Source organism: Gadus morhua, chromosome 15 (assembly GCF_902167405.1).
Source record: "Gadus morhua chromosome 15, gadMor3.0, whole genome shotgun sequence".
Taxonomy (NCBI): domain Eukaryota; kingdom Metazoa; phylum Chordata; class Actinopteri; order Gadiformes; family Gadidae; genus Gadus; species Gadus morhua.
This window is the reverse complement of record NC_044062.1, coordinates 19,485,662-19,511,151: the sequence shown is the minus strand read 5'-3', so window position 1 is coordinate 19,511,151 and position 25,490 is coordinate 19,485,662. Positions and strand designations below refer to the sequence as shown.

General features: G+C 45.4%; 2 protein-coding genes across 13 annotated transcripts in view; one reads left to right on the top strand and one right to left on the bottom strand.

The window, feature by feature from the left end:
• Positions 1-4,377, bottom strand: part of phactr2 (phosphatase and actin regulator 2) — a 42,787-nt gene extending 38,410 nt beyond the window's left edge. For all 3 annotated transcript variants that reach the window (XM_030378404.1, XM_030378405.1, XM_030378407.1), the window contains exon 1: positions 4,215-4,377. In XM_030378404.1, coding sequence (XP_030234264.1) covers positions 4,215-4,362 — 148 coding nt within the window. In that variant the 5' untranslated portion in view covers positions 4,363-4,377. The remainder of the gene's footprint in view (positions 1-4,214) is intronic.
• A 451-nt stretch (positions 4,378-4,828) lies between these two features.
• On the top strand, positions 4,829-25,248 carry LOC115559934 (pleckstrin homology domain-containing family A member 1). 10 transcript variants are annotated; one of them, XR_003979650.1, is made up of 14 exons: positions 4,829-4,965; positions 10,660-10,906; positions 11,885-11,941; positions 12,061-12,106; positions 15,143-15,240; positions 15,523-15,654; positions 17,538-17,678; positions 18,912-18,980; positions 19,851-19,915; positions 20,056-20,119; positions 20,231-20,320; positions 20,954-21,116; positions 21,562-21,635; positions 23,321-23,335. XR_003979650.1 is itself a non-coding variant. In XM_030379130.1 (14 exons), the coding sequence occupies exons 2-14, from the start codon at positions 10,766-10,768 to the stop codon at positions 23,586-23,588; spliced, it is 1,356 nt and encodes a 451-aa protein (XP_030234990.1). In that variant the 5' UTR covers positions 4,829-4,965; positions 10,660-10,765; the 3' UTR covers positions 23,589-25,248. The 10 variants fall into 10 exon arrangements, 6 of the variants coding, with proteins under 6 accessions (XP_030234990.1, XP_030234993.1, XP_030234992.1 ...); XM_030379130.1 differs by lacking the exon at positions 20,954-21,116 and adding an exon at positions 22,442-22,552 and having other exon boundaries at positions 23,321-25,248; XM_030379133.1 differs by lacking the exons at positions 20,954-21,116; positions 23,321-23,335 and adding exons at positions 22,442-22,552; positions 22,846-23,314.
• The last annotated feature ends 242 nt before the right edge of the window (positions 25,249-25,490 follow it).

The following is a 25,490-nucleotide window of genomic DNA, read 5'->3' as shown; positions in this document are numbered from 1 at the left end:
TCACCTCCTGTAGATCACATCCTGTAGATCAGCTCCTGTAGATCACCTCCTGTATAGATCACCTCCTGTAGATCACCTCCTGTAGATCACCTCCTGTAGATCACCTCCTGTATAGATCACCTCCTGTAGATCACCTCCTGTATAGATCACCTCCTGTAGATCACCTCCTGTATAGATCACCTCCTGTAGATCACCTCCTGTAGATCACCTCCTGTAGATCACCTCCTGTATATACCCTCCTGTAGATCACCTCCTGTATATCACCTCCTGTATAGATCACCTCCTGTAGATCACCTCCTGTATATACCCTCCTGTAGTTCACCTCCTGTAGATCACCTCCTGTATATACCCTCCTGTAGATCACCTCCTGTATATCACCTCCTGTATATACCCTCCTGTAGATCACCTCCTGTAGATCACCTCCTGTATAGATCACCTCCTGTAGATCACCTCCTGTATATACCCTCCTGTAGATCACCTCCTGTAGATCACCTCCTGTATAGATCACCTCCTGTAGATCACCTCCTGTAGATCACCTCCTGCAATAAGTATATGTCTATATATTGCTTTGGTCTTGGATAAGGAGGGCCAATTGGCTCAGGCGGAGCTGTGTGTCTGAAACCGTTGATGTTTGATTCGGAGGTGTAATCACAGGCATTCAACCATATATCTTTATAAAGACCTCTCCGGATGCTGGAAAGCTTGTTGTTCCAGAAAACTTTAGTTTAAGATTGAAATCCAGAAGCACAAGGGTCTATTTCTAACAACTCCATCTCATGTCCCAATACATGAGGGTAATTGGGTTTCTACGCTCAAGTCTAATAACCCTTTTCATCAGTAGGACATGTGATGTAACCCTTTGATGAATTCAAAAGGATAAATGGCTATCAAAGTGAAAGTTCCACCTAAAGTTGTGGGAAGATGTGAGAGTTGTGAAGTAAGAGAGAGCAGAAAAGCTAGCGATAGCTACATTTTGTATCTAAACAACCAAAAGAATCGTCCCCTCCCTCTCTGCTCCCTCTCCCCCTGTGTTCTCTTCTCATCTGATGCCTTCATGCACCTGGGATTGACAGACCAGATAGTCAACAAATCAATCAGGGAAGGAAATCTTAGCTGGATCATTCAGACAGGCACACAGTCAACTTGAGATGGATGTACTTGCAGAGCATTTCGCTCACCAACAGCAGATCAGATGGACGGATGGATTAGATGGACGGATGGATTAGATGGACGGCTATGACCTTTTTAACAAAGTAAAGTCAAATTATAGCTATCAGACCTGTGGCACTGCATTTCAACTTCCAAGTGTTGCTACATGCAGATTCCAAACATGTGCAGCACGACAGAAAAGGCAATCTCCGACTTGACAGAGGTGATAAACGAGGAGGCCTGAGCCATCCTTCTCATCTCCTAGAGCAGCAGCAATGCTGCTCGTCCCGCAAACCATGCTAGCTCTGCTCTGGGCTCCGCTGGGAAGACCCACCATATGTGCTGCTACTGCTGTCTGAGCAGCTGAGTGACACGGCTGTGAGCCGGACAGACGAGGCTATTTTAAACAACCTCCTCTGCTAAGTGACACTGACCGAATACTTCCTCCCCCGCCATCCTGGGTGAGGTTGCCTGCTAAAATATAATACATTCAGCACAGAGGACCTGCAAGTAAGCAATTATAATTGCAGAGGTGTGTTTGACCTTCTACCATCGACTGAAATGGCTGCAGAAAAATACATGGAGGGGAGGACCTAATCTCCTCTCAAAAGAAGTACTCATTATATATTATAATAATAGTAAAGATAATAATAATAGGAATGATCAGCCTGATGCTGTATTGTCTTCTGGTAAGATTCATATAGGCCTATGTATGCATTTGTTCAAGACAAAGGCAGCTAAGCAGCAGCTCAGACAGCTGTGGGCCAGCCCTTGTGCACATGCCTGACCTTTTACCACACGGGCCTAGTGGTGCATAGAGCACTGAATCGTGGAGTAAAAGTTCTGATATCTTAGTCGAAAGTGTCACTGGTAAAGGTTCAGGCCATCAGTCAGGAAGTAACTTTTAACTTGTCACTTGTAAAAAGTCATAAAGTCAATCAGGTTGAATGTATTTAAGTATCAAATGTGGAATTAATAAAGTAGGCCCATATAAAGGTAAACATTTGCAGTCAGTGATCACAGATGTTTACAGTAGTCATCCACTGGTGGAGGAAGATGATGAGTTCGTACTGCTGCTTTCTCTTCAGCTTACGTCATGCTGGGGTATTATTTGAGTTTCTTGTAGTGCATCAACTGTCAGTGAGATCTGCGGTTATTTCCACACATACACAACAAGCTGAAAACTACAGAAGTCCAAAAGGCTAATCTATTAGCACGATAAGAGAATTATTCCCAGATTTGATTTTGTAGTGTGTAACAAGGAGTACACTGCAAATATATTTCAATAAATGTCATGCTATTTTTTAGTAGGCAGTGAGGTATAAGTGAAAGTCTAGGGTTAGGGTTAGGGATAATCCAAGTAAACTTTGTTACTTTACACCACTGCAAGGCCCCCGTGCACATGTGCCTACACAAATACCACAGCACTTAAGTCTGTACTAGTATTTTTGAGTGGCATTGAGAAAATGAATTCTGCTCGTTTTTCTGAAACAACATAATTACCTCAGAATTCTGTGAAAGGTTGTAGGCTATTGTTGTAAAAAGAATGATCCTCGGTTTCTCGGAATCAATGAGTAAATTATCTCTGAGAAAGGTTTTCATAAAAGATTTAAAAATCTGCTCTTGTTTTTCTGAAATATTGACATTTCTCAAAATACAGAAGCTGTTTTCTTAGAAGTAACCATTGTACTGCCATTTTTATTTTGGTTTATGTTTGAGACGTTGGGAGATACCCGTGACCTTGATTTATATTGATGGTATTGTTATTAGTTTGTCAATTTTGTGTAGGCACTGCAGGACTTTGGGGTTGTTCAGATGGAAAGCCCATGCTTGACATTTCTGACCTTTCTCCAGGATCAGTTGAACCCATATGGCATGCTTCAAGGATATAAGGTGATGCATCATGAAATGCAGTCCCTTCTGTTAGATGTGGTCAAGCAAACAGTTGGATTACATCATTTTAAATGTTCAATAATACCGTAAATAGCTTATATAACGACCCTGTACTTATAATCCCCTTTGACGGGTCAGGCTGATGAGCAGCCTGTAGGCCTACTCCATGCAGGTGAGAGTTCCTCACACAATGTCGAGGGATCTCAATTAGACAGAAGAATAGGGCACCATTTTTGAGATAATTATGTCGTTAATTCAGAAAAACAAGAGCAGGATTTATTTCCGTCCCTTGCAAACCATTATGGCAGTAGAAAGTTTATCACTGCCCCCTGCTGTTTGAATAGGGATGAGTTTGGGGTTGTTTAGCTAAGGGCATCCCTAAACATATGCACATATAATGTGGATGTTTGGGGTACTTGGTGATTTCTCTAAAATTCAATCCATTTGACAGCAATTACACAAATCCATTTCGCCATCAATATTCGGGCATTAGGTCATAGGCTAAAGTAATATGATCATTTTATATGATGTAATGAATAAGCCACGTGAATCGAGGTGACACTATACAGCATGTGCCACATAAAGTGTCAGGCAGGATGTGGGTTTGTGAGGCTTGATGCAGCTGACATTTGTCAAAGGGGACAAAAGGATATGGTGGTTTGAGAGCTGTTGGTTTTTGCTAAAGACTTCATTGTTTGCATGTTGCCCGGTTAGGTGGGGTAATGAGGGGTTACAGATTCAACAAATAGTTTCTAGACACCAAATAGCTACATCTGAAGACAAATCTAATAAGTAATAAAAGCTAAGCCGAAGCATCTTGACGAGGACTTAAACTGTATTAGAACTGGGCCATGGTGTATTCTATATCTATTTATATCTCTCTATCTATATCTATAGATATAGATATAGATATAGATATAGATATCTAGAGTATAAGTAGATAGATAGATAGATAGATAGATAGATAGATAGATAGATAGATAGATAGATAGATAGATAGATAGATAGATAGATAGATAGATATTTATACAAATACATAGATACATAAATAATCAATAGTTATACAAGACGATTCCTGTCTTTTCAAATGAATAAGCCCCTAAGGCCAATCAATAAATGAATAGGGGAATTATATGGATGTTAGATTGGTTAGAAAGCCACAACACTCCTACCTGACCGTGCGCCCCTGAGTTTGAACAACACTCTGGACCTGAAGCCCGAGGCGTCGCTGTGGGACCGGACTCTGGCCACGGGTCCGATGGGTAGGAACAGGCCTACCTTCAGCTCGGTGTGGCTGTCTGCCTCCTGCTCTGCCATCATCGATGGATCATCATCGGTGTCATTATTTACCTTCCGACAACCCTCTGTGTCTCCCAAGCTCCTCCCTTTTGAGTGTAAAGTTTTTTCTCACTACCAATGAAAATGTTCACAAAATGTTCACTCAGTGTTGAGGCCTGGTATCATGTATAAGTTATTGCACTGATTATGTTTAATACATAGCCTATGCTAAGACATCTAAAACAAAAACATAGGTTAAAGTAATATTCAGATCGTATGAAACGTCAGCGAAATGAATGCTAACATTTCCACTTAATATCTGGGATGACAGATCCTAAATTCGTATTTGAACATTAAATATAAGTTTCAAAATATCGATCTTTAGGGGGCCGATTGTAACGCAAAACGTCGGAAAAAGCCGAAAAAACCCGACCTGCCACCCCAAAGGCCCCGGCTCATGGTCATTACACGCCACGACCACTCGATGGCACCAAATCGCCTCATTAACGCTCACGGTTCTGAATCTGAACGAGATTGACCGGAGCTGCTGGGTTGAGCAGGAGGCTGTGAGGCGGGCATGGGATGAGGAAGAGGGTCGGAGCTGACGTCTAGAACACGGTTGAGGAAAGCCACCTGGGAAGGAAGGTCTGAAATATGTTTTTTGAAATAGTTATTGATGCCATGTTCAGTATGAAAATAAAACTGTGATTAACTTAGCAATACTTGGCTAACGTCAGTAGCCTAGCTGCGTGTGTGGCAAAACTTCAGCTAGCTATCGTTATCAGAATAACTTTATCGCTAAAATGTTATACAGGGTGTGGATACTAAGTATCTAACACTGTTTTATCTATGTTTCTTATAAGGCTGTCGACATAAAGTATCCCTTCTTAAGGCGTTAATGTAATAAACAAACACGTCGGGATCCCAGCTAAAGCTACGATGCTAGTGTTGGACCCAGCGAAGCATTATGATGCTAACCTTACTGTAAAGCAGGTACACATGAATGTCATCCAAATACTTGTTGGATTATACGTCCAATTCACCCATGTTCGTGGACTGTCGATTACGTGCCATGAAAACCATAGCAACGATCAAATTTGGGTGAGCTCTACCAATCCATGGCCATGATAAGTGAACCATCTTTGACTTTCGTCATGAAAACGCCATTTCCCTGAATTCCCATACAGGGACATATTAATACCGATGTCTGCATTAGGGCTGATGGATGAGTAGCGCTATGGAGCATTCGTATGGGATGTAAAGTCTTTCTAATATCAGATAGAACGCCAGAGCTGTCTAAACCCCTCAGCAGCTGCTCCCAACACCCCTCCTCCCATCCTCTGACCGGGGCAGACCCGCAGGGCTTCAGCCCTGGCTGCAGGCTTCTCCCAGCACCCCTTCTCCCCTCCTCTGAACGGGGCAGACCCGCAGGGCTCCAGTCCTGGCTGCAGGCTGCCATTGAACTTTTCTGGTTCTGCCGGATTCTCCTCACAGTGTGCATTGCTTAGTGCTCAATGTACAGCTAGTCATCCATGGCAAATCGGATCCCCGGCAGCTATTATTGTTCTAATTATGTATCAGGCAATCACAATTGGTACACACATTCCTATCTGGATTTATTAGTAATATGACTCAAACGTTACATTTACTAGGATTAACCTGCCGGTTTGACTGATTAAAAAAAAAAATATATATATATATATATATCAGAAAACGTATATATTTTTTTGTTTGAGTGCACTTTTGCATACCATTTTTAAACTTGTTCCATGGAACAGTGTTTTAACTTATCATAGGCATAGTCTATTATCAGTTGTGGAGTTTCCATTTATATAACTTTATTGAGTGATAAGAAGGATTCCATGTTGGAGGCAACTTGTCAAGGCTTGTCTGGTTAAGGGACACCCTCATTCAGACCAAAACAAGTACAAACCTCTTAAGAAAACATCACACTGCACTCTGCTTGTATATTCTACCGGTAATGTGACACATATCCAGGTGAAACATGAGTTCAGGGGAGTGGACTACTCGTAAGGGATTTGATTGTATCATTCAAATGTTATTGTCTTTCACCATTTCTTTTCTCAACTGTTTTCCACACTCTGTATGACTGATTGGGCAAAGCGCCTGAATCTGACCCTTCTATGAATGATCATGCTGATGAGATCTATGAGGAGGATGTTATCATGAAGCTGTTTGGTCTGCCATGTGCACTTTCATGAGTGCATTGCATTTGGTTTCCCCTGGTTGGTGGAATTTGTAAGGCTATCCTGACAAATAAAGGCATGAGGCAGCATACTCTAAGGGCTTGTAGGCTATTCTATTGCTTCCGTTTCTACAAGCTGAGTAGGTTCTTCGTTAGTTTTGTGGGTTTGAAGTTTCAAATAATCATATTAGCATATTTCATCGAACGAAGTATGCCCAATTATTGTTTATTTTCAAAGTGTAATCCACATGCTGATAACAGCTGTAATAATGTTGTTCCTGTTTGGAATAGCTGTTAACTTGTCCGCAGACTGAATGACGCATAAATCATAACTTCTTTCTGTCCCCCCTCATATAAATCATGCATGTAAACCAGCTTGGCATGTTTTTCACCTTTTTGATTGATTTAGTGTTATGCAGAAGGATGGAATCCTGTTCCTTCCATGTCCTTTCCGTTGCTCCATATGATGAGGATGTAATTTGGTATGGGCCCTAACGTTATATAAAACGTTACGGAAGTAGGATGCACTCTGAATGTCATGACATGTTTTCCTCGAGCAGGTCTGGTTACTGATCATTGCCTATTCTCTTATATTCATTTTTAATGGCCCCCACTGCCTCTCTGTGTGCTGTCATATGGGGTTATCCGCTTTGTTAATTATGTATTAGGTGGAGCACCGACAGACTTTGAGACGTAAACGTTGAGTCTCTTGGAGGCATTATTTGATTTGGGACCGGTTGTAAAGCAACACGCCTTTTCTTAGCTTTCTTTATTGGGGACTTATCCCTGGCAGCAAGAGACAGTACAGTTCAGTGAGTGTAAAGTCCAACACAACCCTCACTGAACTTTACCGTCTCTTTCTGCTATGGGATGATGTTTTTTACCTTCTTTACCTCACTCAGTTCTTTCATTTGTTATGTTACAGTAAACTTAACAGAGACTAAGCAGCCTGCCAAGAAGATGATTAAACCTTTATGATTCCTGTGTTATTACATTCTATCAGACGATCAGACATCCCAAGATCATTCCCTCCTACTAAGTCCCACATTCTTCTGTTTCATTGGAATATGATTGCTCTGGCCTATTCAACTCTAGGATATAAGATAAAGAGCTTCATGAAAGTGGTGTATTTTCTGCCAGGTTTGCAGTTTTTTTAAAACTCACCCACTTGATGTTTCAATGCAACCTTTGTGATGTGATCACGCTGGGACCCGTTCACTGTCAGGTGTGGACATTCCCAGATCAGATCTGGCTCACATGGCATTGTGATCATATTCACACATTCAAAGTTGGTCTCATCCCCATATGTGTACAGATAACTGGTTATTTAATTAAAACCACGCCCATGTCTCGAATTCACATGAGTGGAATGCTTTGTGGCGGACCACAGTGCTTTAATATAGTGAATTATTTATGTTAATTTGCCATTTAGCACTATAACGACTATAATTTCTGCAAGTTCCTTACTAACCTATTCCCAGTCACCTCCTTGATAGGTGAACATTTTTAACTGAAGTAGGGATGTACCAGTACTAGGGCTGTAACGATACACAAATTCACGATTCGGTTTGTATCACGATTTTTGACCCACGGTTCGATACATCCCACGATTCTTTTAAATTTAAAAAGCATTTTATTTAAACAACACTTAAATACCAATTATCTTAACGTAACATTTAATAACAAATAATTTGGAACACTGAACAGATTTGAACCGAAAGAATACTATTAAAGTATAGCTAAATTAATAAAGAAATAACCAAAGATTGCAGTTGGAGGATGCTTTTTGCTGGTAGGCATAATAGGGCCCCTTTAACTGTTTGGTTGGTTTATTCAAATATCCTTATTAGCGCTTCTTATTAGGCTATGTAGCTTAAATAATGACATAATCAGGCCGTATAGAATGCAACATGTTTAATAGCCTAACTTTCAATAGATGAGGAAAAACATGAACGTCGCAATAACGAGGCATAGTGTTACGAGTAGCATATGTGTATGCGCGAGAATGGCAGTGTGCGTATGCGTGTGTGAGTGACGTCAGCGAGTGAGTGGACGAGCGAGGAGAGCGAGCGGTAGCGCGTGTGTCTAGTGAAGAAGCGAACGAGTCCGGTAGAATAAAATACCCATCCTGTCAATAATCGGTAGCCGCTTCATTCCGACCTATAAGCAGACAAACTGCCAGTCAAATCACACAAAACAATAGAGACAGGATCACACAGGCAATTTTTTTCGCGCTTGGCCCACTCTGGATAAATGTCGTTCATATCGCATATGAGGACTTCGACGGCTGTGGAGAAATGCAATCCTCCGTAGCCACGGAGAGCTGTGATCACAGAGAGGGCATCTCGTCACATATTTACGGCATCGATAGGAGGGGGCGCTGTCAGCAGACTATTATTTAGTTTGCTAATTATTAGCAAATTTCAATCTGACAATTTGACCGAAGAGTTAGAAAGGGCATATCGCGCTTCTGCCTTCTCACACCGCGAGACAGGTTCGTGGCTTTGAGTATCGCGATTTTCGGTTTGATACGCGTATCGTTACAGCCCTAACCAGTACATCAACATTTGTAATATCTGTACTTCTATAGATGGGGTGAAAATGATATTAACTGTCATCCCATTTAGCAGGGTTTTTTCTCGAAAATAACTACTGTTGATGACTTCATGAATTGAATGAATTTGACATAAAGTAGCCTCTATCTGTCACTGTGCAGCCCTACTTTGAAATCTATTTTTCCAACGGCAGCATTTCAGTTGAAAAGCATTGGTTCAATGGTTGTGGAAATGAGAGATCCAATCACAGATCTCCATCCATGTGTCCCCGGTCTAGATACGGTCTGTCTCTCCTCGTATCCGATCACAAAAATGTGATTGAAATGACAAGCGTAGCCGCTGCCTTTGTGTGTCTTCATCTGTTGCCTAATGAAACCCTGGGCACGCACGTGAATAGATGGACTTCCCAAGATCCCTTGTAAAGAATTAATTAACATCGTCGAGCCCTCTATCACTGTCCCGTGATTATTCCTCAGGGTGTGTGTGTGTGTGTGTGTGTGTGTGTGTGTGTGTGTGTGTGTGTGTGTGTGTGTGTGTGTGTGTGTGTGTGTGTGTGTGTGTGTGTGTGTGTGTGTGTGTGTGTGTGTGTGTGTGTGTGTGTGTGTGTGTGTGTCCGTGTCCCGCTCCATGTTCGGGATGAGTCACATTCAGGGGCTAACCATGATGCTCGGTCCCTTGGTGGAAGCACAAACAAGCGGCCCTTTTGTCCGGCTTCGGCCCTGTCCACCCACATAGCGCTCATAATGTCGCAGGAGAAAGAGGGCCTTTATCTCACGCTTGCAATGCCCCCATCTCTCTCTATCGCATATTTCAGATTCAGCCCCCAAAAGGATGGGCCGCTTAAACAGGCCCGACGTAACAATATGCCCACAGTAGCGGCACACGGCCCACCCACAGAGGTCTGAGACGCACACATGCACAAGCACATGCATCGGCGCTCCTCCGCGTTTAATGATTCACCACGCCGGGGCTGCCCAGAGTAGCAGCACCTCGGGTGGGCTGGGTCGTCTCCAGACGGCCGCCACAAGGTTAAATATTACTCAGAATCCGACCAGTGTTTGCATTGTCTCTCCTGTGTCTTTATTATTCCAGTTTGTTCGTTTTTTGTTTTCTCTATCTGAAGGCCACACTCGAGTCTTCTTCCAAGGGGGAGGGGCCTGCCGGGGGCTCGAGAGAGAGAGAGAGAGAGAGAGAGAGAGAGAGAGAGAGAGAGAGAGAGAGAGAGAGAGAGAGAGAGAGAGAGAGAGAGAGAGAGAGAGAGAGAGAGAGAGAGAGAGAGAGAGAGAGAGAGAGAGAGAGAGAGAGAGAGAGAGAGAGAGAGAGAGAGAGAGAGAGAGAGAGAGAGAGAGAGAGAGGGGCTGATATTATAAAAGGATAAAGGCGGGGTTGTGGTTGGGATCACATGGGCTCCTGGCAGGCAGCACCGAGGCAGACTCCAGGTGGCAGTGAGACCGGAGAAGGAGGGAGCAGGAGGAACTGGCTGCCATTGCAACGCTGAAACTCCTGGTTAACTCTTTCCCTCCACCCCTCCTCCTCCTCCTTCTCTCTTTGCTGGCGTTTCTCCTCCACTGCCCCCAGGACTCTGCTTCTCCAGCCCCAGACGCCTGTGCTCCCCAGCTCCAGCACCGCCACCTTTCAGCTCCTGTCCCGGCCCCGCTGGGCCAGGGAATGTCCCGGCGCCATCATGCCTTACGTGGATCGGCAGAACCGCATCTGCGGCTTCCTTGACATCGAGGAGACGGAGAGCAGCGGCAAGTTCCTGCGACGCTACTTCATCCTGGACACGAAGCCGGGCAGCCTGGTGTGGTTCATGGACAACCCGCAGGTAAGGCACCACGCGCACCATGCGGCGGTGAGCCACTGGTCGTCTACCGGGGAGGGTTCTGAAGGCAGGCCTGAGGTTTCCACCGCGCTCAGCGGTTGGGCTGCGGTTGGACCCGAGGGAGACTGAAGAACAGGGCATGTTTGTTTGGGTTTATGGGGAAGCCCATGGCGGTTTGGGAAGAGAGCCTGCGACCAGACCAACCAAGGTTTAGGTTAATCTGACCCTATGTTGTCATTAACCTGTTGGTCTGCCATTTGCTATTTAGTACCTATTATTATTATTATTATTATTATTATTATTATTATTATTATTATTATGTGAGCACACAGGAGCAAAGCTAGAATAGGAAGAGAAGAAAACCTCCATAGTCTTACAGGATTTTGTATACAATGAATCACTTGCTTGATACATAATCTAAAGGTATGGGTATGGTTGGGTTGTAGTTAAGCAGTTATGTATCTGTGTGGCTTTGCGTTAAGCGAGGTAGACTTCAGCTAACTGCTAACAATTAGGATGAATAAAATCTGACGGTAGAAATCCTTGACACGTTATGTGACCCAGTTATGGCTGTTGATGATTGGTTGGAGTCCAAGGTACTCGTGCACACACTATAAAGAGTTGTCCTCAGTCTGTGGGTTGGAGGCATGATGATTTTAGTTCCTACATCATGCTCTCTATGTATGTAGACTCCTGTTCAGTGACTTATTCATGATTTATGTAAAACAAGGGATGTTTTCAATTATTCAGCCACGTGCTTTTTATAGTTTTAGGCAGCTGAAATTTTCATGAAGTCCGCTGGTTCATCTGCTTGCTGATCTGCATGGCAAGATGGGGGGTCACTGTGCGTCCTTTCATGTCTTTTTTTATTTCGTCAGATGCAATTCCGTGCTTTGTAAGCAAGTTATTTATTGAACTGGATTCGTGGGGGTGTCTGGTTTTGTTTGCTCAGCAGTATGTGCCATTGTGTTTCCCCTGCAGAACTTACCTATTGGTGCAGACTGTGTTGGCTCTCTCAAGCTCACCTACATCTCCAAAGTAAGAAGACACATGCATAGCATACAAAGCTGTCCCATAAACCTCAGTAATCCTGTAAAAGCTTGCTTTATAGTGGCCATCATTGTTGCTGTATGTAAAGCTCTCTGTTTTTATTTTAGGTCAGCGATGCTACCAAGCTCAGGCCCAAGGCAGAGTTCTGTTTCGGTAAGAAATCAGAAGAAGTAGTAGTCACTTGCTCCGGTTATTTCACCTGGTTTCATACGGTTTCCCCTGAACCCTAATGTAAACACCTCACAGTCAAAAGAAGGGAGCCCCCAGCCGTGCCAGTTATTAAGACGTAAGCTCCAGTCCGTGCAAGATAATGGATTGAAATGCTCACGGGGGAGAAAGCAAACCATGTCTGAACCGCAGACCAGTTTACCAAATAGTGCTTTGCTGGAACTGAAGGAGACCAGAAACGTCGGCACCAATGTGAAATATAACTGTTCTGTCTGTATATATTATATTCAATATATTAAGAATACCAAACATTGATTGTTTGGCGCAGAGTATGGCGTGTTGTTCATGTAATTTAAAAGGTGAATGTCATTGTTGGCCTTGTTATTATATCCATATCTCCTAAGGTAGCCACTGGGGGCCTTTCCTTTTGTTGCCCATGAAGTGAAAACACAGCCGATGTTCTGTCTGAGGCCTTTTATCTCCTCATCATGGTCGGCCTAATAGGCTTTATCGTGATACCTTCTAGTTCTGATCGTAACTGATGCAAGACTTGATAAATACATGGATACTTTTTCCAAATGCAAGGCCCAGCTTGAGATTAAACTAATTTCAAATGTCACCACTCGCAAATACATTTTTATATAATAAATAATAAAAAAGCGTCAGTCCTGGTCTGGTGTGGAAATTGGAGGAGCTGGGTGGGTGGTGCTATCACAGAGTTGGCCGGTACCATCGACATTCTGGTACTATCGACATGCCGGTACCTTAAACATGCCAGTACCATCGACATTCTGGTACTATCGACATGCCGGTACCTTAAACATGCCAGTACCATCGACAGGCCCGTACCATCGACACGCTGGTGCCATTGACTCACCCGCACTGGTACCATCAACGCACTGGTACCATCGGCACACCTGCACCATCGGCATACTGGTACCATCGACACACTGGTACCATCAACACACTGGTACCATCGACACACTTACACTGGTACCATCGTCACTCCGTTACCATCGACTCCACACTGGGGCCATCAACACACTGGTACCTTCGACGCGCTGGTACCATCGGCACACTGGTACCATCGCACTGTTAGTTACACTCATGTATGTTTAGCCCTTGCACGGATGGGTGTCAACGGTTAATATATTGTAAAACTGGAAAAAACAATCCTAGTTCCATAACTTTTCTGAATGGAAGTCATACTAGATCCTAGACACTGGTCTGTATCTATTGACTGTTCCCTGTAGCAGTTCGGATGTTAAGATAACGTCTGCTGACCATCGTCCAGAATAACGAAGTCTGTCCTCAGCTTACCTCCTTCCTCCCCGCTGCATTAACCAGATCTTGGCCCTGATCAGCTGGTGTTGTCTGTTTAGACCACACACATGTGCCCTCTTGTCCTCTAAACTATACATGTGGCGTTATTGTTTTTCAATCTTTATTAGGGGCGCATGGTACTGTATTGAGTAATGTAAAGCAGTTGGTGTGTCCGCACACTCTGTTATATCTATCTGAAAACACATGTGTTACCACTGTTCCAAATAAACCAATACAGATGTATTTCTTACCCTTGACCTGACCAAAGCATGTTGTATAAACACGCCATCATCATCTTTCTGTAGTATGGAGTCGTTCAGGGATCCGACCTCCAAAGCTTGTTATATCTTTTTAATGATCCATTCCCATTTAATGAGGGGTAAAGGGAGTGAGTGAGTGTTTGTGTGTGCGTGACTGCAGAATACAGGACTGGCAGAGTCTGTGTACTTATGAGACCGGTGCACGCCTGACACGAGATAGTCTGTGTCAAGTTTTCAACAGGATGCTGCTTGACATCCTAATCACAGCCTGATTCAGGTCCGGAGATATTTGGAAATGGCCCTGCTGGCTGCCACATTTTGCTGAGATCAGCGATTCTGTACTACGCGAAAAGCCTGTATTCAATTACTCTATTCAAAATGCTTCACAATTTCCTCAATAGAAAGTATTTGCGTAAGGGGAGATGTGGAGGGTGCCGGCCTGAAGGTTAATGCCCATCATACCTTAGTTATTATTGATAAAAGATTTTAGTACTGATAATGCTAGGTACACACCAGACAATTCTTTAATTTAGCAAACGTGAGAGACCACACACCTTACGATGATTGAGGTACCTTGAACTGTTTCGGTTGTTTAGCGTCGACACACCATACACTACTCCCTAACCGATTCCATTCCACAACATCCCAGTCCTGATTTTCAGATCCGGAGATCTCGCCAATCTTTCCCCATCTAAATTGTGACTTAAGTATAAACAAAGATGGTGGACAACGGCCAGGAGGAACTAGCTATGCTAGCTTTGGCAATCGTTGGAAAAAGATACCCCACACAACAGTTGTTATGATGAAATTTAGGCATGGATGTTAATGAAAATTGAGTCTTAACAATACAAATATTGTTATCTGGTGTCGTATCGTCCTGGTGTTTATACAATATTGCTATACAATACCCAGTGGTAGTTGAGGCAGAATGCACATTGACTGGTAAGAACCACTCCTAGGTCGGTCATGCGTTTGTTATTTATTTGTTGCCGTGTGTTGGAGAGAGAGGACCACTGTTTGTTTTCTGACCCGGTGGTCGAGATTCACACGGTTGTTAATGGAGGCCTGCGCTGTATATGCTCCGTCATATTGGCTCTCGTTCGAGCGCACCACCCTGCTCAGCACGCGCTTTGCATTGTTATTGGTAGCCTGGCTACAGCTGTTGGATCAGCCAATGGGGAGGGTGCTAAAGTAGCACGATAGATGGCCAGTTGCACCGATTGTCGTTTTAGAGTCTAGAACGCTCAGATATAAACTGGCAAATTTGTATCGTAAAAAATTGAGATGATACAATTTCTGATCTCAACATTTTTGATTAAGATCACTGGTTTTAAACACGGCATGGACCAAATCAATTATTTAACTGCAGTATTTTCCATCAGGAATAATAGAAGTCTTCATTGAAAATCTTTTCTCCGTTCATCTTGTCTTTGTCTAGTAATCAATGCCGGGATGAGAAAGTTCTTCCTGCAGGCCAACGATCAGCAGGACCTGGTGGACTGGGTCAACGCCCTCAATAAAGCCACCAAGATCACTGTGAGACACTTGCTCACTCACTCGCTCACTCACACACAGTGACTTATCAGTATTTTATTACGTCTGCATGTTGGTTGAACATGTATTGCTCTCTTCTTTCTCTCTATTCTTGAACCTACATATTTTATCCTTCCTATTGTAATGTTACCATTTTACTTGATGTCCCCATCATAAGAGCTGCATATCCAATGTATGTACACACAGGGCCTCATCAGAAAGGCCTTGTGTGTGTGTTTGTGCGTAAGTCATAAAGGTTTCTCGTGTGTGTGGTTTCCCCCGTAGGTGCCCAAGCCGAGTGACGGGCAGCAGAACGCGGAGAACCAGAAGGTGCTGCAGGATGTGGTTGGCTCCAAGAAGCAGGTCTCCTACCGCACGGAGATCATCGGAGGAGTGCCCATCGTCACACCGACACAGGTACAGGGTTGTTTCTAACTTTACATGGATGCACAGTGCCACAATGACACCTCTACGACCACACCTATTAGGCCTGGTGTAACACTGTCATTCAAGTTTATAAAGACGATGTGAAACGCTTTACTTCTGCAATGTGACATGTTTCCAAGCAAATATTTTTGATTATTATTGTTATTATAACTTTAATACTGTTATCCTGATAAATGTCTTAGGGCACACTCACACTAGGCCATCTGTACCGTGCCCAAGTCTGTTTCACACCTGTACCGTGCTCAAGTCTAGATCGTTTGGCTAGCGTGAGCACGCCAACCGTTCTCAAGTCCACTTCAATTCCGTGGCCTGAGCACACTTCGGAGAGGTGTGCTCAGGCCACGGTACAGATGCTAATGAGCCGACACGCGCACACGCACACGCACGGCTACGCAACCTGAGCTGGATGACGTATAGTCCATGCAACCCTTCTTTCCCATTAAACAATAAACATGACGGCAAGCGGTTCACGTTGGTGCGATAGTGAAGTTGAGTTTTTGATCAAAAATACCCTGTTCGTCACGGCGCGGGCTTTCTTGGCTCACTGAAGAAGGCGGGGTTGTTCACTCCGGAATGTTTTATTTTTCGCAGCAACACCACTACCCCCCCCCCCCCCCCCCGGAACCGCGGAGCAGTCGCATTTACAACAGAATGAAACCCAATAAACCACCAATGTGTGCAGGGTCTTGGAGGGTAAATCGGGGTTCTAGCTCAAGCAGGCAATTTACCTCGGGGAGTGTAAACGCGCGGACCATGCCGCGAAAAAGTCGTGCATAAAACAGCCTATTTGGTAGTGTTAAAAACGCTCAGTGAGAGAGGGCTGTATCTGAGTAGAACCGCTCCAAATAAGCAACAAAGTCTGTAAAGTGTCAACTGTGTTCTCTGTGTTCTACTAAGCAGCAGACGCTTGGTGGTGACGTATTACGACTTGATGACATATGTACAAGAGGCAACCGTACTCAGGCCCAGTTGAGATTGCCTAGTGTGAGTACTAGGGCTGGCCCGAATTATTCGAATACTCGTTTGGAAAATTAGTATTCGAAGCTTAAATCAGTATTCGGACCTTCGTTGTTACACGTAGGCCTACGTGACGTTACCAGAGCGAGGGAGGCAAACTATAAGCGACACCAAGGGCTGAGATGGCAGAGGACAGCTGATTTGGTACGGAACAACAGCTGTTCGCTTCCAGGGGGAAAAACTAAGTAACTCCAACTTACTAGGAACTACTAATTCACGTTCGAAAGCTATTAAATCTTCAACAAAATATGCAGATACTGTCAAAATCGGTTCCAGGGAGTATATAGGGATTATTAATGTTGTTTTTCATGGTGTGTTTTTCTGGACGAGTATTTGAATATTCGCACGGAAAAACCAACGAGTATTCGAAGCCTGAAAAATGGCATTCGGGCCAGCCCTAGTGAGTACAGGCCAGCGTACAGCAGAGGGGGGGGGGGGGCAATCGTACTTGAGCACGGTACAGGTGTGAAATGTACTGGGGCACGGTACAGATTGCCTAGTGTGAGTGCGCCCGTAGTAATGTTTGTATTAGCCTTTCACCTATAGCCGCCGCTCCAATACTGGGAACCGTTTATGTATACAGGTACTTATTTTTATCGGGTCGCTGATGCCCTGAAAGGTCAGGAGTGAACAGGGGCCGTCTGAAATGGAAATGATCTCATACAGAGACCACTCGATACAGATTTTCTCACATTCCATTTCACTCACTGAAAGATGACCAACGCCAGTTTATAAAATGATACCCAAATCATGGTTCTGAAATCCTACTTACAACCCAGTTTGTCTGATTCAGTTTTCCATATACACTTATGGTCATATGTTTTGTGGTCCTCCAGCATGAAGGGGGCGACAGCGCGGAGGGGGCGGAGCGCGACGCCATGCGGCGCTCCCACAGCCAGCTGCCCTACTTCCTGGGCAGGCCCACGCAGGAGCAGACGGTCATCAAGTCGGGATACTGCGTCAAGCAGGGAGCCGTGGTGAGTGACCCTTGATTAGGGATGGGGATCATTAATATTTATTGGTATCGATACCATTTTCGATGCTCCTTAACGATCCAAGGCTTTATCGATGCCACTATTGATACTTTTCTATTAATTGGTGGAAATACGACGTGTTTTTAGTGATGATAGGAAATAAATAATTTTATTTTAAATTAAATATGTAATTCTTAATAAATATTGGCATCAGTAGTTCTAATTATATACAAAAATGATTAGAGCACTATACAAATGTATTAGTAATACAGAAACATGTATTACTTATGTTTCTCACAAACTCAAAAACAAAAACTCAATTTACCGTTTCTCTATGTTACATTTGAATGCATCATGATAACCTAAATCATTTTACTGAGCCAACCTCAACACATCATCACGCAGCACATCTGAAACTTTATTGACTTTTTAAGATAACTAGCTTGTATGCTGCCAATCACTATTTTTAACTGACGGGACTAGGGACAATGTCTGTGTGTGCGATTACCGCTCGTACTTGTGTGGATGATTAAGACAGGCCCGTCTGTGGTGCGACAGGAGAAGAGGAGACAGGAGGAGTCTTCAACTCAGAGGCAGTTGAAGGCACTGCATTTGGCCTTTATTTGATGCACATAGCTAATGTGCTTGGCCATTGAGGTTGTGTTCCCCTCTTTACGATGAATGATTTTCACCCGTTCAGTCATCCTCGCGAGCGATGTTAACTGCCAGACTTCACTTGTTTTACCCGTTTGCCTACAATTCCATTCAAAGACATCGGTGGATACGCTGCAGTGATTGTATTGATTTGATTTAAATGACGCGACGTGACTCGAGGGACACAATATTACGTTACAGCACCTACGGGACAAAAAAAAATAAAAAATGAATGACGGGACTCAATAGTGGTAGCGATAAGGCCAAACGTTAATGATTTCCGGGTTTTGAAAAAAGTGTAACCGGGTCCTTGATAGAACAGGGTTTGCAACTTTTTTTACGTTGGTTCGCAAGGCAAAAGTAATGACTGACTTTCACACAACGTTCATCTGCTAATTAAAAATTGATGATGCTGGTTGTTGGCATGATGTTACTCCAGAGGGTAATTATAGTAAGAAATCGCCTCATTAGAGTAATTGCTAGCTGGCAAAGTGAAGATGCCATAGTGTTTGCCAATGTTGCACACCAAATATCTCTTTAAACTCATGGGCTGAACTCCATTTTGTTCCACCGTCCCTCTAGATGCGGAACTGGAAGCGGCGGTATTTCCTCCTAGAAGAGAACTCAATGAGTTACTTCAAATCAGATCTGGTAATTATTTCATTTCAATACCTATTGCGGAGGCTCGACCTGCAGATATAAACGCGGGGGCGGCGGCCTCTTCCTCTAGCAGGCTGCCTGTCATCACATTCAGCGTGTCTGAGTTCTGACATGTTCCAACCCCCCCCACACACACACACACACACACACACTCAGTCAGTGGAATGTACTGCCTACGCTCTGCTTGTCCTGACACGCATGATCTCCTCCCCTCGCCTCCCTTCCCTCCCATGTGGGGCCAACTCATACACGCAGCCTAAGTGCGATAATGTGACCGTGCCCCCTCGGGCTGGTGCCGTTTGCCCTTACTTGACACCACTGTCAGAATTCTGCGGGGTCAGCAACACCACACACCAAAGGACAGTCTCTCTCTCTCTCTCTCTCTCTCTCTGTCTCTGTCTCTGTCTCTGTCTCTGTCTCTCGCTGTCTCGCCCTCTATCTCCCTGTCTCTACAGTATCAAATGGCTCCAACTCGTTACACGTGAGGGAGATATCTGTAGGAGCTACACTGGTGTACGGCACAGTCCTCCCACATGCACAGCAAAATATGTTGCGGACCGGAATTCCAGCAGACTTGATAACATGCACATGGAAGCAGGAATTGTGTTTGCGTTTGTGCAACATAGACAAAATCCTCCTGAATTTTGCCCTCGATACAGAATCAAAGAGATAACGCAACGCAAGCTCTACCGCGCGGTCATGCACTGGTTACGCTGCCCTCTTATGTTTTACAGTTACATAAGCCTTGGCTTAATGAAGCCGATTGATGAGGCCGTGCACACAGCCACAGTCCACCACTGGTGTCCACCATATTTAGTGTTAAATGGCTCCCATTCCGCTCTCCTTTGTGTGCACTTGCAGGAGAAGGAGCCGCTGAGGACCATCCTGCTGAAGGAGGTGCACAAAGTGCAGGAGTGCAAACAGAGGTGGGTGACCCGCCCCGGCGTTGTACCCCTCTTCCCCGGCCCCCGCCTCCTCACGCGCTGTCCAATGGGTTCACTTTGGATGCATTTGTCCTTCATTGGAACTTTGCAAACGTGGAAGTGTTCTGTTTTTCTATGTGCAGTGATATTCTGATGAGGGATAACCTGTTTGAAGTCGTCACCCAGTCCAGGACCTTTTATATACAGGTAAAGACAAAAAGGGCAGTACTCATTATGCACCATGCATCATGAACTGTAGGTGCTCACCCAACCATTGTCTGTCCGTACCAATGACCCGGGCTGCTGTTCCCCCTGCAGGCCGACAGCCCTGAGGAGATGCACAGCTGGATCAAGGCCGTCTCAGGGGCCATCGTGGCCCAGAGGGGCCCCGGGAGATCAGCAGCCACAGTAAGAGAGAGAGAGAGAGAGAGAGACACACACACACACACACACACACACACACACACACACACACACACACACACACACACACACACACACACACACACACACACACACACACACACACACACACACACACACACACACACACACACACACACACACACACACACACACACACACTGAGACTGCAGCACCATGCAGGCTGTAAATAGCATCAAGGGGCAAAGTGAGCGCTATAAGTCAGCATGGGCAAAGCCCAATTGTTGGTGAAACGCGTTTCTATTCGATTTTTAAGTGTCAGGTACTGTTGAAACACCGCACACAGGTTTCCATATCGTCGTTGGAAGTCTACAAAACATAATCTAGGGATCCACCCGATTTCCAGTTCAAATGGAAAATAATCCATTTCTGACTTGCGCTTCTTCTTAATTCCCACTGCATTCTCTTCAAGGTTCTCCCTTTGCTTGCGACATCGCCTCTTGTTTAACAGCGCGTGTTGTGGTCTGTCCCCTCCCTCCAACACACCCCAACGTGCACGGTTGGGGGGCCGGGGGGGTGTTGATGCATGCTCTGTCCTCTCCACCCATCAGTGTCCGTAGTCTGCTGTGCGTTGTTTGTTTGTTTGTTTGTTTGGAGTATGGACCGTGAAACACTAGCACACAACAACGAGAGCTCAGGCCCCCGGTGAGGGCACGGCGTCGTGGCCCGGGTCCGAGGAGCGCATGTAGAAGCACGGAGGAAACGATGCAGCACTCCTACCTTTACCCTCTGCTCTGATCCCGAGTGGTCCTCCTCCACGGTTGTTCTTAGTCAATATAGTCCTCCTCCTTCTCCTGACTCCTTTTTCTCCCTCCTCTCTCCTTTTTCTCTCTCCTCCTCCTCTTCCTCTCTCCTTTTTCTCCCTTCTCCTTCTCCTCTCTCCTCTCCCCTCCACTCCTTTTTCCTCCTACTCTTCTTCTCCCTCCTTTTTCAACCTCCTTTAGCTCCCTACTCCCTCCCTCATTCTGCTCCCTTCTCCCTCCTTCTTCAACCTCCTTTAGCTCCCTACTCCCTCCCTCATTCTGCTCCCTTCTCCCTCCTTCTTCAACCTCCTTTAGCTCCCTACTCCCTCCCTCATTCTGCTCCCTTCTCCCTCCTTCTTCCTCCATCTCCCTCTTCATCCTCCCTGATCCTCCTCCTCTTCCGCCCTCCTATGCCCGGACGGCCTAGCTGCTCTAACCCAGCTGTGCACTGTGTTGTTGCAGATGCGGCAGGGCAGACGACTGTCCAACCCCTGCATACAGCGATATACGACCCGAATCGGGGAGTGTAGCAGCACGTACGTCCTCCACTCTAAGTCACCCTTGGTTTTCGCCACCCCCCCCCCCCTAAAAACGCTCCCTAAAACAGACTTTTTACGCTTTGTCTTCCGCTCTCTGGCTGACTCTTGTTCTAGGGACATGGCACAAGCTGGTATTGACGGCGCTCTTCCGATGCTTCTTTGCTTGTGTGAACCAAAACATACCTCATGAATATTCATGGCCTGGCGCTATATTACGCGCTCCTATCGTCGACAGCTCTCTTTTGGTTTTGCTCTTACTATATTTTTTCGCGCCCTTTCCCGCCTTATACTAAAATATTCCCTAACCTTCTGTCCCACGCGCTGAGCACACTGACCCTCCTTGCCACATTTTGGATGCCTACTTTTTGTTTTTCATCGAATGCGTCCCATAATATGAACACGCTTGACGCAGGGAAGCACTTATCCAGAAAGACATTGGCATGCACGTTTCATCTGAGTTGCATGTTCTGCTGTGACTCACTTTACAAAGAACATACAACCGAAACCACCGACCCCCGCTTGCTTACCGAGTTTACCTCACCCACCGATGCAATATTCTCCTATTGACCCATTGTATGTATGATGTATTCATATACCTGCACTGTTCGCAAAACACTAACAAGCCAACCTGATCTGTGCATACATAGAATCCATGAGCACAGATCTGTCTCCTGTTTCTTTGTCTTGGCTCGCTTGTGTTTGTGTGCGATAATGTATACGCCTCTCTTTCGTGCACACTTCTCACGGTCTGTGTCTCTCTCCCTCCCTCCCTCCCCCTGTGTCTTCTCTCCGTCTCTCTGCAGCCTTCTGCAGCTGTGCACCTGTCTTAGATGTGTGACTACCTGCTTGTCTGTCTTCTTCCCTCCTGTCCGCTGCCTGTATGTGAAAACGTATCCCTCCGCCACAGAATTCAGGTGTTAGTCGTCGCTCTCCTCTCAAGTCTACTAATCCACTGCACTACTCTCCAATGACGTGTGGTGTTGTTAAAACAGGGGTGGTGTTAGCGGTGGGTTTAGAGGCTCGCAGTGCTGTGGCGTGGTCTAACTGTAATTTACAAGTCATAGATTTTGGGATGTTTTGGTCTTTTTTGTTTAATTATGTGGTAGATCAAATGCGGGACTAACAATGGGACTAATGACTAATACTAATACTCGGCTTCACTACCGGTCTCCCCTGTTCCTGTGTGTGACGTGTTTGTGTGTTTCAGAGAGTGAAATGATGGCCAGCGGAAAAGGCTTCCCTTCCCCTCCACGTCTTAGAAGACACTGTTCTCTACTGCTTCCTGTTACCACTGCAAGCTATAATCTTCTACCAACACCACTACTACTACTACTACTACTACTACTAGTGCTTCTTCTACTACTACTGCTTCTACTACTGCAACTACTACTACTGCTGTTGCTGCTGCTTCTGTCTCCTGCACCTTGTACTTCAGGGCCAGCTGGGCTCAGTCATCTCAAGAAGTGCAGACCTGTGGACCCTTTAGAGTCCGTAACCATCTCTATTTATGCTTTACACACGAGGCTTGAACACACCTCATCCGATATCACTGTGACACCCAACTGCTGAAGCCTGGATTTCTCATACCTACTCCCTGTCTTCCTTTATGGCTGTGATTCTCTCTCTCTGTCTCTGTCTCTCTCTCTTCGTCTCTGTCTCTCTCTGTCTCTCACCCATCGCAGGAACAATGTGGCCGTCTCTGCCCTCCCACATTCTACCGCACCCCCGCGGGCGCCCCCGCACCTCGCCCGCCCATACCTGCCTCTGTGCCCGCCGGCCCCCGGGCCCCTCACCCCCCCCAGCACCACCAGCAGCAGCAGCGGCGGCGGTGGGGGGCCGCTGGTGTCGCGGAATGCCCTCGTCCCGCGCAGCCTGGCCTGGGACAGCGAGCACTTCATGAGCCTCCTGCCGCGGCCCAGCCACGCCCACCCGTCCCGCCTGCCGCCGTGACCTGCCGGCCGGCCGTCGCCCACGACCTGGAGTCGCCGTGGCGACGGCGCAGCAGCTTCGAGCCCCGCCTGCCCGACCCGACGCCCCTTGATCTGGACGCCGCCGACCTGCCTGTCAGCCAGGTTTAACCCCACCCACGCACCCCTGACCGTGCCCGCTCCCCCGGCCCGGTGTTGGGGACCCGCTGAAGGCCCCGTGTGCTACGGCGGGGCCCCGGACTTCCATGTTTAATCAAAGTAGAATCTGAATGGAACTCTGGTGGCTTTGTCTGCACCAAAGAAGACCTGCTGGTCCTCCAAGCTCCTCCTCCTCCCCCCTGTCCACCCGCTCGTTATGGAAGATAAGCATTTACTCAAAAGAATGAAAAGAGCATTTCAATTGAATCTTGGTTATAAAAATTCAGCAAAAGCCTTTACTTTAACCTAGAGTCGCATCGGCAGCGGTGTGTTTTTCTGGAGCGTACGCGCTGGGCCTTGAGATGCTATTTACTTTATTTTCTAAACCACTTTGTGCCAAGTAAATAAGGACCCCTGATGAGGTGCCCAAGCTATTGCCTACCGGCCTGTCTAATCCGTGTACTAATCCAAATAGTTTCCTCCTTGCGTAGATCCCCTGTTGCTGCCACCGTGACTTTGGGCAGCGCAGGCTAGGAAACCCAACGGACAAAGGGGTACGGGACGTGCCTATAGAGCCTTTCCGTCACCTCAGTGGGAGAAATTCATGCCGTTGTAGATCGTAGTCTTAAACCCATTTCTTTAACACTGGTAAGTACGACATCGCAGTCACTGTTGCATACTCTGTATCGGTACGGACAACCTTTTCATGTGATTTTATTTTTTTTAAAAGCTAAGCCTGTATGGCTGTGGGTGTGTGATTGTGGTTTTACGTTTATTTTAATGTCATTCAGCCAATTCTTACTAAACTTTGTGAATGAGTTTGTTATTGACGAGGTCTGGGTGTGTGTGTACACTCACCCCCTATACCGTTTTAAGCAGTGGTTCTGAGTTGACTTTCTTATAGCATGTAATGCACACTTACCATCAACCAAGTACTTATGACCTGGTAGCTAGGTGGAAAAAACTAATACAATCCAATGTGTGTTTATCCAACATCAGTAGAGAACATCTTCAAAGTGTGCCAAATGGTAACATCTGTGTGGAATACGGAATTTCGTTAAGTTAGGAACTCCAAACGGAATACCCAACCTGTTTCACACATGCCAGCATAAGCCTGTATCGATGTCCACAGTTTGCTCATGGATAGCTGCAGTTTTGTGAGCGTGCTGTTATAAAATAATAGTTTTGGTGTTAATATGCAGGCCTGCTTGCAGGTCGGTGTTGAGGTACTTTGTTGTACTGTTGTCGTTCTTTTACTTTGAGTTAACTGTATTGCTTGTTCTTGTGTTGCCAAATAAGTCGGTTATCCCCCAGTGGAAGGCTATGGCTTCGTTAGGTCTTCAGGGCTTTAACACTTCCACTGTACCCCTGCAGAACTACTATAAGCTAGTCGTTTGGGGGGGAGAAGGACCTCCTTCTCTCCAGCCCAACGAAGCCAAGCAAGTGCAAAGTGTCTCATTGTCTTGTGTTTTCAATTGAAATGTTTTGTATTATTTATTATGTTGATGACTTGGACTTTAAAGAAATAAAACACATTAAAATTATTTGCTTTCGAATGTCTTTTCTATGATTTGACTGTTAGCATTTATTTGGACATGTATGATGACTCACGCATGTAAATTCTCCTCTGCAGGCCCATGCTGCCCTCCTGTGGCAGAAAGAAGAAAAGCGTGTGTGGGCATTATTCTGTGAAGATATATATTTATATGTAGATACCATTGTTACCCTTCTGTGATCATGTTAGATGTTTTTGTATGCCTTAAGTACATATCGTGACTTATTTGTA